Genomic DNA, 18471 nt, shown 5'->3' on the forward strand with positions numbered 1-18471 from the left:
TTTCTCTCCATCTCCCTTCCTTTCTTTCTAAAAATAAATTAAAATATATGTATTTTTTAAATCTTACTGTAGCCTCTTGATATACATGTATTTTTTCTCTGTTGTCTTCTCCTTCCCCCACATCTGTTAATAAAATATATTCTAGCCCTGACGGTTTGGCTCAGTGGATAGAGCGTCAGCCTGTGGACCGAAAGGTCTCAGGTTCGATTCCGGTCAAGGGCATGTTCCTGGGTTGCAGGCACATCCCCAGTAGGGGGTGTGCAGGAGGCAGCTGATTGATGTTTCTCTCTCATCGATGTTTCTAGCTCTCTATCCCTCTCCCTTCCTCTCTGCAAAAAATCAATAAAATATAAAAAATAAATAAATAAAATATATTCTATACGCATACATTTTTCCAAACTAATTTATGGACTGTCTTCCTTTGGTTTTCTGTTAAGCTTAGGCATCATTTTATATGAAAGGGTGTTTTAGGAGGAGGTGGAGGGGGGCAGTTCATAACCCTTGTTATTGTTCACTTTTACCTGTTATTTTCATTATACTGTCAAACCCATCTACTAAATTTTTATTTCAGATATTCTTTAATTTTAGACATTTTTTTATTCTTTATAGTTTTTCTTCAGAGATTTTCTATACTTTTTTCATTATAAGCATATTTTCCTTTGTTCTTAAACATAGTTAAAGTAGTTGCTTTCAAATTCTTGTCTGTTAATGTGCTGACCTCAGAATTAGTCTCTATGAATTTACCCATTGTCAAGGAGGAAGATGTTTTCCTGTTTTTTTCATACATTGAATAATCTTGGATTATATCTTAGACATTATGAATGATATATTATAGAAATTTTGGACTCTATTATTTCTGTTATGTTCCTCCAAAGAGTAGTGGGTTTTGGTTTTTCTAAAGCGAAGAGTTAACTTTGACCTCAAGTTGCAAAACTCTGCCCCTGGAAGTGGCTGACAGCTCCACTGTCACTCACTTTTTTAGGCCTCCGCTGGGATTTCTGGAGCTTGCTCTTCTCATGCCATAGATTTAATCAGTTCATACAAAGAATTGGAGGCTCTTTGACTTTCCAGCAGCTATAGTTTCCCAGTACTCGTCTTCTGGTTCTTTATGCTAGTAAGCCAGAGTTTTATGTTGGAGTGTTAGCCATTTTACATGGTGCACACTGCATCCTGTCCTTGGGCTAAAAGCTTTTAAAAAAAGGGGTTGGGAATTAGGGGTGGGTTTGGGGGAGATAACCATCTCACGATGTTCACTTCTTTCAAGTGTTGATTTTTTTCCAGTATGTGCCTGCCTTTGTTCACTCTTCAGTGTCTTCAGGTAGTTGTTTTTCATACTTTATTCAGAGTTAATACTTGTTACGTGCAGGAAGATTGGTCTGACATGATCTTACCCATTTATATAGAAGTGCAACTCAGCTTAGAACTGCTTTTTGATAACTCATTAGAGTATGATGTTGGTTTGCATGTAGAAGGATGAGTCCTAAGCCAATAAATTTTCTAGTTTTCTAGCCTTTTAGCTTTTTAAATAGGGACGAGATAAGAGATATAGGAGAAAGTAGATGTTTATAGGGAAAATGATGAATTCAGTTTTAAATACGTTAAGTTTATGTTTCCTGTTAGATATCTATATAGAGATTTCTAGTAGGATATATAGATCTTAAGGTAAGGGGAAAGGCCTGGGCCAGAATTATGAATTTGAGTGTTGTAAGCACAATAGACGGCAGTTAAAAATGATGAAATAAATTAGTTTCCCAGGAAGAATGTAGAGTGAAAAGAAGAATGTGTTTGTTGAATGCAGCCCATTGACATTACTTTTCTGTATTAGTGTTGAATTCTAAAAAGTTAAAAATGCTCTATTAAATTTTTGCAATGTTTCATTTACATTATAATTACAACTTAAAGTGTATTATTTTGTCACTTATCAATCTTATTTAAACTTTGATTGCTTGTGAAAATTTAAGCAATAGTTTTTTTCTTTTTTTGTTTAGCTACCAGCGGACCTTCTAGTGCAGTTGTTCCTAATACCTCAACCCGAAAAAAGATTATAAGTAGCAAAACAGAAGTGCATGAACACAAAAAAACCACTGGGAAGAAGAAGTAAAATCTTCTTAGCCGGAGCTAGAAATCCTTATACTTACAAAAATCACCTGTTCATTAGAAAAAAACGTGATAAGCCTTTGCTAAAAACTGTCAAAGCAAGTAATTTATGTTTCTTCTTATACATCTCTGTATTCATTTAAAAATACGTTAAATCTAGAGAATTCTCTGTATAGTTTCAGGTAAAAAACCTTTGCCATGATCTGGAAATGTTTAAAACCATGTTTATTAGCATTTTATGAGTAGCAAAACTTATGGTGATAGAGATCTGTCGTTCTGAATATGATGTTTACGGTATGCCTGTGGGAAGAAAAGGAACATGAACGCCCAGCTGGCCTGTACCAGTGTGGCTCCAGTAATGCTGTTTAATGAAGAATCTGTGAAGTGGCCTCTGTACTCACTTTCAGTATCATGGATTGCATCTCTGCTCTAAAACCTGTAGCTTGGGTTGAAATTTGATGGGCAGGATTACATATTTGAGGCTTTAAAAAAGTACATTTCCAAAGAGATATTGACCATTTAGATTACAAACTTTTCCCCCCAGTTGTTACAATTACATATATGCTGCAATATTTCATAACTGGAGTTATAGGATATGGGTTATTTTTTTCAATATGTGCTTTGAAATTTTTTTATTGTGTGTTATTTAAAATATTACAGATACAGCTGGGATATCTACACCTTTATGTGCATAAATTTGTATATTAATTTGTAGAAAATATTTTCTTTATATATTTTCTTACCATAAGGTGCTTTTGTTCATCAGGAAAATTTTGTTCCACAAATTGGCAAGAAAGTCATCCTTAGAGTTACTTTTTAAGAGAGATAGGTGACAAGTTTATAAATGTAACATTTATTTTCAGTTCTTTTTAGATCTAAGGAACTCAGTTCAGAAATAGAAATCATCAATGTGAGAAGACTATCTGAATTCTGTAGTTAGTACAGATTATACATAGCATCTACTTTTACTCCATCCTTATCTCTAGTGTATCAATTGATTTCACTAAGAAAGCTTAAAGATTGAGGATTTGAAATAAATGCTTTTTTTTCAAGTGATTAGATTTTAAAGGGAAATTAAGTTGTGTTGTGATTTCATCTATGATGTGAAAAAAATATTATCCTTGGTGCTTTTTTTTCTCTGCACAAAGAATTAATTATATGCCACTTATAATGACTTAAACTGAAAACCAAACAATACATCCTGGTAAGAATTCCATGCATTGTCAGTCAGGTAACTTAAACTGCTAAAGCATTAGCTTGAAATTTATAGTTAAAAAAATTATTGAATTCTCATATGAATACAGCTATTAGAGTTCTTCAAAAGAGACTCTACTAACCTTAAATCATCATATATGAACTGACTTTTAGAAAATAATCGTATTACGTGTTTTAAAAGGTACCAGATGTGAAATCACAAATATATACAATTATGTAAGTTCATATACTTCACATGAATGTAAATGTATTATACAGAGACATGCCTTGTAAACAGTTGAATGTATCTAAGCTTTTTGTATGTGAAAATGTGGTTAATGTACTCGTAGTGGGAGTTAGGAACCTACTTTTATTTTTTAAGTGAATTAAAATATTTTATTTCCAGAATCAGAGAGTGACTTAAATGGCAAATTATTATTTGTTTCTACATCCACCCATCCTCCTCCCCCTGTAATCACCACACTGTTGTCCTGCCCAAGAGTTCCTTCTCTTTTTTTTTTCTTTTTTGTTCAACAATAACCCACACCCACACCCCGCTCCAGAGCTGTTCGCTGTCTATCTATGAGTCTGTTTCTGTTTTGCTTATTAGTCCAGTTTATTCATTAAATTCCACATATGAATGAAATTCTATGCTACTTTCACTTTAGTGTGATAGGGCCAATCTGTGTGGCCGTCTGTCTACTTCTGAATGAGTAACATTCTCCAGGAGAATGTTGGTTGTGGAGATGGTACTGGGGTCATGTTCCCCCAAAGCTTCAGCACTCTTGGTATTTGGAACCAGATCATTCTTCATTGTGGGAGGACGTCCTGCACGTTGTGAATGTTGGGCATTATCCCTGTGCCAAGCTGCAAGGATTGAGGTCATCAGTTAAGACAGTGAGCAGGGTGAAAACAGCAAGTCTTTATTCACTTACTGTGATAATCTCAGCAAGAGGCCAGAAAGAAATGTAGTGCTGGCTCCTTGTGCCATTTTCTGTCATGGAATGGCACTAGGCAAGGTCAGTCAAATGGCATGTGGTGCAGGTGGAGGGAATTGTCTCACTGCTGACGAGCACTGAACAAAAGGTTCCTGCCATTTTATGAACCCAGGAGACTGGGGGCAGGAGGAGGGGGATGGGTTAGGAGTGGAAAAAACTGAGGTTGAGTGGAATCTCAGTGAAGACAGCTAAAATGTGTCTCAGTCAAGGTCCCCTGATAAGGAGGCCTTTGGAGTTGCCTGGGCTAGGAACACATGCTGGCTCGGGGGCCTGACTGCTTGACTACAATTCTCTTGGAAGACTGGGTAGAACAGCTTTATTCTATGAAGCCTGCCAGGCCAACACCTTTGTAACTGCCTATGGTAAGGCCTGAAAGATCACTCATAGGATTTTGGTCTGGAGTCAGTCTCATTCTACATCTCAGCTGCAAAACCTGTAGTGTGGGTTGATATTTGATGGTTTATGTGTCAGTAGCATCACCCTAAACTGTGAGAATCAAAAATGTCCCAGACATTACATTATGTCTCCTGGGGGGCAGAATCACACCCAGTTAAGAACCACTGCCCTAAAGCACAAGATTGTGTGAAGAAAGGATGGATATATGCCACAAGTTAGGGTTCAGATAGAAAGGGTGAGAGAGATGGATAACATGAATAATCAACAATGTATACCATACATATTTTATTTATGTTTGCTACAGTTATCTCTTCCACTAGTGGTTTTCTTAACTATAATTTTGAATTACATTTTAATTTTTTAGATGCTATTGACTCCTTACTAATTGAGCAATGTCCAGTTAGTATACTTAATGCTTTCTTTTGCCTTTCCTCTATTGTAGTTTTATTTGATTGTATTATTTCTTTGGTTATTCTTATGTTTAACTTTGTGCCTGTAAATATGTTTATACCTTTACTAGAGGCCCGGTGCACAAAATTTGTGCGCTCAGGGTTAGGGGGTCCCTCAGCCTGGCCTGTGCCCTCTCGCAGTCTGGGACCCCTTGGGGGTGACCACTTGCTGGCTTAGGCCTGCTCCCCGGGGAATTGGGCCTAAGCTGGCAATCAGACATCCCTCTGGCAGCCCAGCAGCCCTCGGGGGATGTCCATTTGCCAGCAGGAAGCAGACCTAAGCTGAAGTCAGACATCCTTAGTGCTGCTGAGGAGGCAGGAGAGGCTCCCACCACCACCGCTGTACTGGCAGCCATCAGCCTGGCTTGTGGCTGAGCAGAGCTGCCCCCTGTGAGAGTGCACTGACCACCAGAGGGCAGCTCCTGCATTGAGCATCTGCCCCATGGTGGTCAGTGTGTGTCATAGAGACCAGTCATTCCCAGTCTTTCTGCTGTTAGGGTGAGTTTGCATATTACCCTTTTACTATATAGGGTAGAGGCCTGGTGCACGGGTGGGGGCCGGCTGGTTTGCCCTGAAGGGTGTCCCGGATCAGGGTGGGGGTCCCACTTGGGTGCCTGGCCAGCCTGGGTGAGTGGCTGATGGCTGTTTGCAGCTGGTCGCACCCCCTTCAGGGTGGGGGTCCCCCCTGGGGTGCCTGGCCAGTCTGGGTGAGGGGCTGAGGGCCGTTTTCAGGCTGGTGGGTGACTGAAGCTCCCAGCCTCTTTTTTTTTCTTTTCTTATTCTGGGCTTTATTTACCTTCTATAGCTGTCACTGGAGCTGAGAGCCGGCTCCAGCTCTGAGGCCCAGCTCCAGCTCTGAGGCCTTGGCTGGCTGAAAGCAGGTATCTGGGTTTGTTTAGCTTCTATAAATTGAAACTCTGTTACCATCACTGGTGCTCTCAGCTCTGAGCCCACTGCCAGCTGAAAGCAGGTACCTGGGGTTTGTTTAGCTTTTATAATTGCAACATTGTTGCATCCGGAGCTCAGAGCTGGGCTGCGCAGGCGGGAAACCTTGGCTTCCTCCATTGCCGGGGCAACCAAGCCTCATGTTCGCTTCAGCTGTGTGGCTGCCGGCCGCCATCTTTGTTGGCAGTTAATTTGCATATCCTGCTGATTAGCCAATGGGAAACGTAGCAGAGGTATGGTTAATTACCATGTTTGTCTATTATTAGATAGGATTATGTGCTTAGCCATTTAAATGCTATATTTTGAATCCCTGCTTAATCGAGATGAAAAAAATTCCACTTTATCTCCTCTTTGCCTTCTCCTAATTTATTTCTGGGATGGCTTTATTTTTTCTTTTCCTTTTCTTTTCTGAACTCTGTTCATATTTCATTTCCTATGGTTGTTTTGCCATGGTACTTCTGATCACCTATATCTGTCTCTGTATGAACTATTTGTTTCCTTAAGTTCTTTGAGTTATGACAGTATATTTGGTCACATATTTCATGTGCTCAGTGGACTCATTTTTTTTCTTTTGAATGGTTTTAGCTGCTATTGTTTCTCCTGTTTCTTTCCTCCTTTTCTTGGAGTGTTTTTGTATGAGTGCTATGCAGTTTCATTCTCCATTATTACTTATCTGTAAATGGCGGCAAGTTTCCTTCTGGCTCACCTATTTGATATAAACATATATGATGGGTAGGTCAGCACTTTGGGCTAACGGTTCTTTCAGAGTTATAGTGAGCTGCCTGTGATGGGATTGTGGGTCTGAGGGAACTGTTTTAGCCTTTTATTCTCTCACCTTTGGAGTCTTTTCTCCCCTCCCTCTCCTCTCCAGGCTGCTGCTTATGTGTCTGCATTTGCTCCTTTGGCTTGGCCTCTCCTGCTCCTCCCTTAGTACCAGGCAATATCCAGAAAGCCCCCTACTGCTGGCACTCACCCATCTCCATTATTTCAGGCAAAGAATTGGTTTGCCCCTCAGATTATGCCATTGATTTTAGAGTCTTGTTCTAATGACTGAGATCTGAAACTAAACATTCTCTTCAGGCATCTTCCTGTCTGACCTTTCCTCCCTTTGTTGCCTCTTTCTCATATGTGGTGGTTAAGGTTACAAGTGTCTTCTAATTTTGTTGAAGACAATATATATTGGTTTTATATATGGGGTTAATTTTTGTTGGGAAGTGATTTCTCCTTTGTTTTTAAACTGGGCATTACATCTTTTGTTACTGTAACAAGAAGAAAAAGGAGGAAGAGGAAAAGGAGAAGCCCATGTCTTTCCATTACAGTTATATTTTTTAAAAGAAGTTAATAATGCCAGTCCTGCCTATAGTAACATGTTGTCAGAATCAAATAGAATTTGGAAACTAAGAAGAACATATTTGAAGCATTTTGTGTATTCTTTTGTTTTAATAGTGTTGTATGTAGTTCAAGTATCAACCAGGCCTCTGTTTTCGGTGGTATTTCAACATTTTTGCAGTCAAGGATGTTCTAGACAGCTCTCAATACTCTTTTAAGGTTGCTCTTGTTGTCACAGGAACAGCCTGCCTAGTAACAATTGGGCAAACAAACAAAATACCCCAAGGTTACTGGCATCTTTCCCTTTTAAAGAATCTTTAAAATGAAACAACACAGTAATTTGTAAAGAAGAGTTTTAAGAAAACACAACGATATTTAACAAAGTAAAATCAGATCTGCACACCCACCCATCCACCTCATTGTGTGCGGTGTGAATGACACAGTTGTGTGGTGATGGCTGTACAGTTTACACACCCATTTTAAAGAACTGATAAGGATGGATCTCCATGAGGAAAGAAGGCTATTTCTTTAGCATTCTATATAAGGTGCTTTAAGAGTACTTGATATATGGAAGGATGTTTTTTTTTAAAAAAAAAAAGTAACAATGTGCCTTCTGAAAGTGGTTTTGCTACTTTAAAAAAAACAACAACACAGATTTTTCTCAAGCTAGTCAATGCCACTAGCAGTGATAGAGATGGGTGGAAGGGTGGGTGGGTGGATGGATGGATGGATGGATGGATGGATAAAAGAGAAAGTGAAGGAGAGGTGAGAGAATAAAGAACACAGGCTCTACTATTATTAAAAAAAAACATAATTGCTGATGTGAAGGAATTGGAAGCCAAATAATTAAAGAATGCCTCTTTCACTACACATAGGAATGCTAATTTGTCCTATAATGCCTGGCTCAAAATTGATGACAATAAAATGAGACCTGGGAGTCTCATTATAATCTACCACAATTTTGTATAACTGATTCTTCATTGGTTATTTAGGAACATGTTTGACAGTCTCATATTCCATACCTCCTCCCAGTGGGAAAAGCCACAAAGAGAATAAACCACACAATAGTCCTCATATTGGAAGGGAACAGAGTCTGCTCCACGAGGAGAAATGTAATCAACTTTTTAAAGATGAATATAGAATAATGTCTAATAGACCGCTCAAGGGAAACATGGAGTCATTTCAGAAGCCCTATAAGAAATAGTAACCCTGACCGGTTTGGCTCAGTGGATAGAATGTCGGCCTGCGGACTGAAGGGTCCCAGGTTCGATTCCGGTCAAGGGTATGTACCTTGGTTGTGGGCACATCTCCAGTAGAGGGTGTGCAGGAGGCAGCTGGTCGATGTTTCTCTCTCATCGATGTTTCTAACTCTCTATCCCTCTCCCTTCTTCTCTGTAAAAATCAATAAAATATATATTTTTTAAAAAACGGTAAATATCCAGCTTGGAATCACGTGACTAAGATGCCACCACATGCTCATTAACAGCCTGGGCAAGACCATAGAGCACTGCACAGGTGGATGCTTTAATTCCATCTTTGGCAATGAGATGTGTTGCATGTAATAACATATATTGAGCTTTCTGGTTATAATGGTTTTCTCTACACTTTTCAAAGCCTCTTCAGGAAAGACCAAGGCCATTGCTATAACAGGTATGTGTAAGGGTCCAAGAAAAAGGAAACCTGGGTTTGAATCTCAGTTCTGCTACTGGGAGACTGCACTGCTCCAGACTTTGGTAGGCCCCAGTTCCTTTATCTCTGCCATCTACAGGCCACTTCATTCCAAAACCTGTCTGAACTTGTGTTTCCTTCTCTTCCTCAGAATTCTAGATCCTTAACCATTCCTTCTATCACCAGCTCCTTCCTTCGTCATAGGTAAGTATTTTTTGAACACTAATTAGGTAGATAGCATAACTAACAAAAGAGTTAGTGGATTGATTCCCATTACTACTCCCTCTTGCTCCCCAGAGGAACTTTTGAGGAATTTACAGTTAATACAATTAATGCTACAATATTTATTATAATAATTTTGAGAATTATCAATCTGAGAATATGTAATGGCCTCTTTCTGTTACCCAGAATGCATTTAGTTCTGCATATTAGTTGATATTGTAAATGCCAGCTATTTTTCATATTAGTCTAAATAAATGAAATATTATAAAAATGCTTTTACAACAAAAAATATATACTCAATATCAGTCTGAGTAGTTTAGTCTGATAGATTTGAGTAAAAGCAGTTGACTGTGGGGACATTTGTGTGTATAGAATATGATTCATATTCCTACTACATGTGCATTAATACCCTTGTCTGATTGGCTGTTTAAACTGATATCTGTAAAATTAATTTGTAAAATTATCTGGGTTCTCACCTCTCTCACAGTCTATAATGTTATGAGTCTAAGAAAGGCCTTTTTCTTATTACCTTTTGCCCTCTGTATTCTGACTAATGCTGCAACCACAGGTAAGTATTTATCTTGCTCTATGAGGAAGAATAGACCTGATATAATGTCATCATAAAACCAGGTTATAACTCACTTTCACCAAAAAAAAAAAAAAAAATCATCCCAGAAAACTAGAGTTACCCACAAGAATCAGATGACCTCATATTACTGGGTTGGGCCAGGAGGGTGCTACATAAGCAGAAAAGCTGTTTGCCTATAAGGTGTGAGAATTTGGGAGGAATTTTTCTGCTCAAAATATCTCACCTCCTTGCTAGATCTAGTGTCTGAAATGTCAACACGAGATCCTATAAAGTGTGTGTGTGTGTTTGGGGGGGGGGGGGGGGCGGGTCATTAAAAAACCTTGGTGAACTCCTTGTCAGAATGCGTAGATAGCCCCCTTTTAAATGCAAATGCCCTTGGAAGGCTTACCTCACTAATCCAGCCATTAACCCCATAATTAATCAAATGCTTTTCTCACAGTCCTCAGAGAACAGGCATTCCTTCACTAAATGTGTGCTGAGTGCTGGTCCTAAAACAGTTACTGTGCTAAACCCTGGTGATACAAATATAAAAAGTCCTGTTTCCATCCCACAAGAAATTTACTGGCTAGTAGGGATCAAGTGCTCTAAGCAATCATAGAATCCATGGCAAAATGACCGAGTAACTTCCAATGCCAAACACTTTAAAAAGTCTAGATAAAATATTTATTTTGGAAATACATGTAACAGCTCCAAAGCAAGAAATTAAAACCAGAAGTTAACACAAATGTAAAAGGAATCAACAGCTAAATCAAGCTTGAAGTCCTTCTGTCCAAGGGATGCAAAGGGTACCTCAATCCCGGATTTTTCAGAGCTGATTTATTTGCTTAACATGAGCTATAGCTAATGGGACTCTTGGGGAGGCATAACAGGAGCTGAGGTTGCAGACTACACACATGGCGAGTTGCTGGAGCTGGGTTCCATTCATAAGGGAGAGAGCCCCCATCCCTGACATTGCTAAGTATTATTCCAGTGCCGTGGAATATTTGTCAGACATTTAAAGCATTCCAAACTCAGTCTCAAATGCTTCAATGGGCATCATGAACCAAGCTAGTAAATGAGATTGAATAGTAATAAAAGGATCACTCAAAAATGATTAAAATTTACTAGATTTACAAATGGAAAATAATGTTATCTTTGAATCAACTTAAATGCTTGGGAATTTTGAATTTGTTAGCTTTACTAAATTGAGCATTTTAAAAACCAAAGTGCCCTGTGAGGTTTTTGTGTGCCCCCAGTCTGCCCTGGAGGGCATCAGAGAACCCACATTCAGAGCGTCCCCTGCCCTTGCACTCCACTCTGGGCAGATTGCTCCCTGAACCTCCATCCCCTGCTTGCCCGTGTCAGCTCCAGTTTTCCCAGATTCTATGCCCGTATCTTCCTCTGAATCACAGGGTAACACCGTCACACTCAGAGAACTCAGTGTTCTCCCAGGAGGGGAGAAGGGTGAGCATGTAAGGGGCTGGGTGAGAAATATACATTGAATAGAAAACCACTGGCTTTTCCCACGCCCCATCCTGTCCTGCCTCCCACAGCGCTGCAGGTCCCAAGTCTTCTTGCCTCTGGGGTGGCCAGTTTGCTTTGCTTTGGTTGTAGTTGCCTCTCTCTGCTCTTGAAATCCAGTGACACAATGCTGTGTGCTTTCTATTTTCTAAAAATGGTTGATACCTCATCTGATGTACTTTTCATTCATACTCTCTTTATAGTTTATTATTCATTATCTTGTCATTTGAGAGTAGTGTGGGAAGGAGGTATAGATAAGCTGTGTGAGTTTAACTTTCACTAATGCAAAATCCCATCACTTTCACAATAAGTATAATATAGCCTATTAGTGAATCTACCATAATTTGTTGTAGAGCGCTTAAATCCCTTCTTTTCTTTTCCTGTCAGCTTGCTTTCTTCTGATGAATTGTTTTTTTGCAGTAAATTAAAAGAAGTGACATTATGGGGTAAAAAGCCATAAAGGATACAGTGTGGGGTAGCAGAGTGTAGGCTTTGGTATACAGTTCAACCTCCTAATTCTGTGTGATAAGCATTTATTTAAAATTAACCTGAGTTTCAATATCCAAATTCAGACTGAGACACTTATTCCCCAAATCAAAATACTCTGCAACATAAATCAAGTACAATAAAAGTAAATTAATAAAATTAAAAGTAGCTATAAATATGGATTAAAAATAAAAAGTAAATTAGTCCGTCTAGTGTTAACCTCCATAACCTGCTCTAACCTCCATAGCACATTTTGTTTCACTAATTATCATTTGCTACCCTTAAAAAGAGTCTGTTTTTGAAGTTTCTAGGTATCAAATCATTTCTAAGTTTTATCCAACTGCTCACACCCTCAAGGCTTTCTAGGTTAGGTATCTGAAGGTTGAAAAGTGCTTTTTTCACCTAATTAGAGCTTAGCAAGTGCTATTATAATAAAAAGGAGCTCTCTCCCTCGGAGAAAAGAATTACACTTTTTTTGTAATCCATAGACGAAGTTATTATATCTTTCTGGAACCTTGCCAGCTTTTAGATAATGATATTAAACTATTGCTAATGGGAAGGTGGTTTCTTACCTCTTTGTCCTACTTGTATTACTAAAAAGTTGATTGCCGAAAGTGCACAGAATAGATTCCTAGAATTTGTTTCTGTTTTCAGTTTGCAGAGAATAGTGCACTACAAAATCTGTTTGGATTGAATCCTGACCAATTTTTTATTCTTGCTTCACTCTCCTCTGACTAAAGACAAACCATGAACTATGTCTTTGAGTATATATCTCACCTTCAATGACATCTTTCATAAAAAGAAGAGTGTAAGCAAAAGCAGAGTAGAGGATATCACAGAGGAACATAACACTATTTGGTTATATTTTTCTGAGTGTTCTCAGAAATAAAATACACCCCAAAATGCTAAGCCTCTTTATTATTCACATGGTTTTAAACAGCTGAAGTTCTAGTCAAGTCATTCAACTACAGGCCTTTCATTTGTAAGGAGACATTCTTTTCAACTTCATCATAAATAACCCGGCCTCGGTCTTCAAAGAGCCCTGGAAGCTAGCAGTGCTTGTGTTATTCTTCTTGTTTGACAGAGAAGAAGGTTGACATTATAGAGTTTGCCGGAGGAAACACAGTAAGGCAGTGACAAAGCTAGAAAAGGAACTCGGCTATCCCCACGCCTGTGCATTTTTTTTCCCAACGCCTGTGCATTTTTGTCTCATGGAACCATCTCTCAAGGATTACTTCTCTTCTCTCCCTGTTTATTACTTTAACTTTCTAACCTTGCTGAGTGGCTATAGTTCCCAGGATATATCATTGGGTTTTTATAATGAACATGTTTGTTCCAAATTAGAAGTATTTTAGTTAGTGCACAGCAATTCTGGTAGCTTAATGGGTTTCAGAACTCTTCCTTCAAGAAGGATAGCTCAATTTCGTCTCTTATTTATGCAGCCTACGTCACAAATCTTTGTGGTGTAGTTATGGGAAGAGCACTGAATGACAGTCGGGGAGGCCTGTCTGTCTTATCCTCCACTGTACATGACCCTGCGCAAACTGGCCACCCTCCTCGAACCTCAATTTCCTCAAGGTAAAACTGAGAATGACATCTACGTTCCTGCTGCACCAGGTGTGGTTTGTTGTTTTTATAAGCAACAATAACATGATATTCAGGAGAGCTCTTGGTAAATTGTAAAGCACACCACAAAGGTAAGATATTATTGTTTCCTCAATACACAGAACAGGTGAAGAGATACTTCTTAGGCTAATGTAAGAGTGAAAGTGAAAGGACATTTAAGACATTTCAGCCTTAGCTGCTGTTAAGATTTATTTGTTGGAATGAATGATACAAGTTGTTGACCTTTAGTAAAAATTTCCATTACGAAAGCAATACAAGGGTGGCAGTTACAATAGGCTAGCAGTTTCTTTCCAAAGTACAAAAGTACACCAATTAGAGTAAGGTAAAATTCTTAATCTCCGGGGGTAAGAGTAATAGAGAGTCAGTTGTAGAATTAAATCCAAGTAAACTATAACTTGGTAGTTTATAAATTGTTTTCAGACTTTTTACCTTGTTTCTGGGTTTTCAAATTCTCTTATCAATGAACAGCATTTTTGAAAGAAACAATTTAGTAAACTCTGTGTACATAGTCACTCATGCAAGCAAGAATTAAGTAGAGAAAAAGTGAATTGTTCAAAATTGTTTTTGACCTCTTATCACAAGCAGAGTTGTCACTCATGGAAGACTCATGAAACTAAGACTGCAATCTGGTGCCCAGCCTGGAGTATTCACCTAAAAGGCTTGACTGAAATGTGATATAATAGAAGTTTTAGGTTTATGTTTTATCTTCCACTTTGCTGGAGGAAGAAGGAGCAGAATGTACCAACTTAACACGCATCTGTGTGTGGACTGTATTTGTGGTTGTCCAGGTGTCCCAGTGCTTCTGTCCCACTGTAGAAGGTCGCACCCCACCCAGGTCTGCCCTGACTTTGGAAATCCTTTTACTGCATAATTCCTAGATAAGGAATTTTTGATCAGCAAAAGTAGATAAAGAGGAGTGAATAGAAAAGAGGGGGGAAAGAGAAGAATTCATTTTTCAAGTAAAAATAAGTACCTGAGAAAAAATTGTTCCTCTCTCCAATTGCTAGATAACTTTTTTAAAATATGTTTTTTATTTTTTTATTACAGTTGACATACAAAATTATGTTAGGTTCAGACGTACAGCATAGTGGTTAAACATTTCTATACCTTACGAAGTCATCACCCAGGCCAGTCTAGAATCCAACTGACACAATATAGTAATTATAATATAATTAACTACATTCTCCATGCATGCACTTCTTTTTGTTCTTTCAAGACCACATTCTTGCTTTAATCTTTGCTAAATTCTCATCCAAACTGCGGCCTGTCCACATGAAGAATTGGTAGTACCTAGGCCTATTTGAATGGTTGATAATAAGCTGTTCTTTTAGAGCAGTTATTAATACAGATACTCTGGATGTTAGTGGCAATTACTTGGGGGGAAAGTTTAATGATTAATTGAATCCTGGAATAAGCTTAGATTAAACAAAGTTAAATGGGCTTCATTAATGCAGGAGCCCTCACAGCCTTTAGGAATGATAACAAGTCTGTGATTATTCCAATACGGAATATAATAGACAGTGTTCCCCAAACGTATCCGACCATGAAATCTTTTTCTCATGAAGGGATCTCTTGGGAAAGAAAGATAATTTAGGAATTGACATTAGCATGGATATCAGAAAGGCCTTTAAAATAGGCTGGATCTGGGTAGCAATCAGTGTTCTAGCCCCTAGTGCTGCTATTATTAACTATGTGCCTGGAAATGTCACAAAAACCTTTCTGAGCCTCAATTTCCTCATCTGCAAATGAAAATAAGAATACTTAACTTCAAATAGGAATTAGGAGAATTTTTTAAAGCTCTATGAAAGTGCCCTGTAAATTGCAAGGCATCTTAAAGGTATAAGGATGGTGAAAATAATGGGTACAGCATTAAAAGTACAGCACTAAGAAAGTATAACCTCTTTTTTAAAAAAATGTGCTCTGATGTTAGATTAGTGATGTGTAATAATTATATTTCCTGATTCAGCAAAGGAGAGTTGTTCTCTTCCAAACTATTCAGATAGTGAAGTATTAACTTTAGGAGAAATCATTGAAAAGGAATGAGGCAAATGTTTTCATGTGGTTTATGCTCTTATAACATCATCACATGTGAATTCTTGCATAGTGCTTATTGAACTAGAGATGATAAATGTTGAAAAGTAGACTTCATTATAGTTGGTGAAATGCCAGACTATAACTTTTCTCACTTGGATTAGGAGTCAAATACTAAGTAATGGGGGGGGGGGGGGGGGATTATGTGAGTAAATAATAAAATGATTTTGAGTGCCATCCTCCTAGCATCAGCTAGATGAATAGTGGAGCTATTGATAACCCCATAAAATAACAATAAGCAGGCTGTAGAAGAGTGAAGATGCAGAGATCCTAAGACAGTTAGCATTACTGAAATAGTAGTTGGTTGATAATATTCCCTTATCAGCTGATTTGTGCCTGTCCCCCTAAATTCATATGCTGAAGTCCTAACCCTCAGTGCCTCAGTATGTGACTGTATTTGGAGATAAGGTCTTTAAAGAGGTAATTAAGGTAAAATTAGGTCATCGAGGTGGGCCCTAATCCGATATGACTGATGGTCTTACAAGAAGAGGAGACACATGGATAGAAACGTTGAGGACACAGTGAGGAGATAGCCATTTATAAGCCAAGGAGAGAGGCCTTAGAAGAAACCAAACTTGCGAGCACCTTGATCTTGTAAGAACAAAAGAAAAGTTATGAATAACTCTTCTGTATGCTCGTACCTGATTCATGTTTTAGGCAAATCTACTCGCTTACATACCATTGCTTTCTAATAAAAGTTTATGTGGCTTACTCAGAAGTGGGATCCTGAATTTGAAAGTATTAATTGTTTTTACATTAGAATATAATAGTTAAAAATAAGATTTGTAGTTATATAGACTGGGATTAACTTCTGGTCCTGCCACTGTATAAATTTATTGATAAAATTGGTATGCAAATAGTTCCCGTTTTGTAGCTGTTGTGAAGATTAAATGAGTTAATGGATGTAAAGTTTAGAAACCCTAAAGGGATGTTTAACTTGCAAGTCATATACCCAACACCAGATGGCAGTGTGGCAATCCAAGTTTAAGTCATTGTGTGGTCAGGTTGATGAGCCAGTATGACTATCTGAACCAACTTGTAGAAGATTTCTAAGGGAAAAAAGATTAATTAAAAACCTCTATGAAAGTGGTTATATACAAGATCACAGAAATATACATAATAAGCTTTAATAAAACACATCTGTTTATGATTAATTGATTTATGTCACTAATTATTCAAGTTGTGCTCCATGGGTTACTAGCTGAATAACCTTGGACAAGTTACTTACCTTTTTTAAGCCTCGGTTTTCTTATCTGTAAAATAATACATGCATTTAACCAAGTTTTGTTGAGCTTCTACCATATGTCAGGCATTGTCCTAGGAGCTGGGGGTACAGTACTTAGGAAAGGACAGAAATCCTGCCTCCATGATGCTTATACTCTAAGTCAGTGATGGCAACATATGACACGCGTGTCAGAGGTGACACGCGAACTCATTTTTTTGGTTGATTTTTCTTTGTTAAATGGCATTTAAATATATAAAATAAATATTAAAAATATAAGTCTTTGTTTTACTATGGTTGCAAATATAAAAAAATTTCTATATATGACACGGCACCAGAGTTAAGTTAGGGTTTTTCAAAATGCTGACACACCGAGCTCAAAAGGTTCTCCATAACTGCTCTAAGTCACTAGAATCTAGTGGTTCTCAACCTTCTGGCCCTTTAAATACAGTTCCTCATGTTGTGACCCAACCATAAAATTATGTTCGTTGCTACTTCATAACTGTAATGTTGCTACTGTTATGAATCATAATGCAAATATCTGATATGCAGGATGGTCTTAGGCGACCCCTATGAAAGGGTCATTTGACCGCCAAAGGGGTCTCGACCCACAGGTTGAGAACCGCTGAGAATAATCAGAAACCTTTTATTATTTAAAATCAGATACTGTTTGTTTATGGATGTTAAAGTGAGACTCTCTTCCTTAGTCTTCATTGAATCTTCCAAATAAGAGAATATAATAGTTAAGAATAAGATTCGTAGCTAGATAGCCTGGGATCAACTCCTACTACTGCCAATGTATAAATTCATTCAGAAAGCTGGTATACAAATAGTTCCTATTCTCTACAGTTTGTAGCAAGGTATTCGGCAGACCATTGAGGAAGTACCTGATAAACGAGTAGTCAAAAACTGCAAACCTCAGACCTATCTGAAGCATATATAGAGCTTGGATAGGTGGAAAGAAAGCACTGTGTTTAAAGAGCATGTTTTTGAAGAATGTTGTTGGAGGACTGTGCATCTCCACCTTAGCGAAGAGTGGGTAATGTTTTTCGTCACCAAGTGTTAAAGGGATCTTCAGGAGAATCATTGGGAGGGCTTAGCAGAAGTCCCCTGGATTTGAGGCACAGAAAGACTGAGTGAGAGGCGAAGGCTGCTTAGGCCTGAGGAGACAGAGCCGAGAGGAGAGAGCTGCACTGGAAACCAAGTCACTTCTCTAGCTGACCAGCAAAAATTACAGGTGTTTCTCACAGGCCAGATGTGAACTCTGAGGAATCCCTATCGGGAAGGACAATGTGATATCCAATGTTACAAGAGAAACTGAGGCGCATTAAATTTTTCAAGAGTTGACTTGAGCAAACCGATTGGCATTGGGCGGTGCCAAACTGGAAGTGGTTAGGAGCTCTTTGTGGACAGGAGCTGTGGGAAAGGCTGTTAGAAAACAGACCAGGAAGCAAAGCAAGAAAATCCTTTGGGAAAACCTAGTTGATTGCTTGTGGTTGGTTAGTCTTAAATTTCATTTTCTCCATATAAATGCATTTATAGGAATTGACTCTGGCTTAAATGATTCTGTTTGCTTACATGGGCTTCCAAGGCATTAGAGCCACCTCAGTGGAATGGCCTCCTTATTTAATTTCTGTAACACCATAAAGAAGGTGGAAT

General features: G+C 38.4%; 1 protein-coding gene across 2 annotated transcripts in view; it reads left to right on the plus strand.

Moving 5' to 3' along the window:
* Window positions 1–3702, plus strand: part of PPIP5K2 (diphosphoinositol pentakisphosphate kinase 2) — a 68227-nt gene extending 64525 nt beyond the window's left edge. For both annotated transcript variants that reach the window (XM_070412407.1, XM_070412408.1), the window contains one exon: window positions 1989–3702. In XM_070412407.1, coding sequence (XP_070268508.1) covers window positions 1989–2101 — 113 coding nt within the window. In that variant the 3' untranslated portion in view covers window positions 2102–3702. The remainder of the gene's footprint in view (window positions 1–1988) is intronic.
* The last annotated feature ends 14769 nt before the right edge of the window (window positions 3703–18471 follow it).

This window comes from Myotis yumanensis, unplaced genomic scaffold (genome assembly GCF_028538775.1).
Source record: "Myotis yumanensis isolate MYYU_CA2020_CCGP unplaced genomic scaffold, mMyoYum1.0.hap1 SCAF_4, whole genome shotgun sequence".
NCBI lineage: Eukaryota > Metazoa > Chordata > Mammalia > Chiroptera > Vespertilionidae > Myotis > Myotis yumanensis.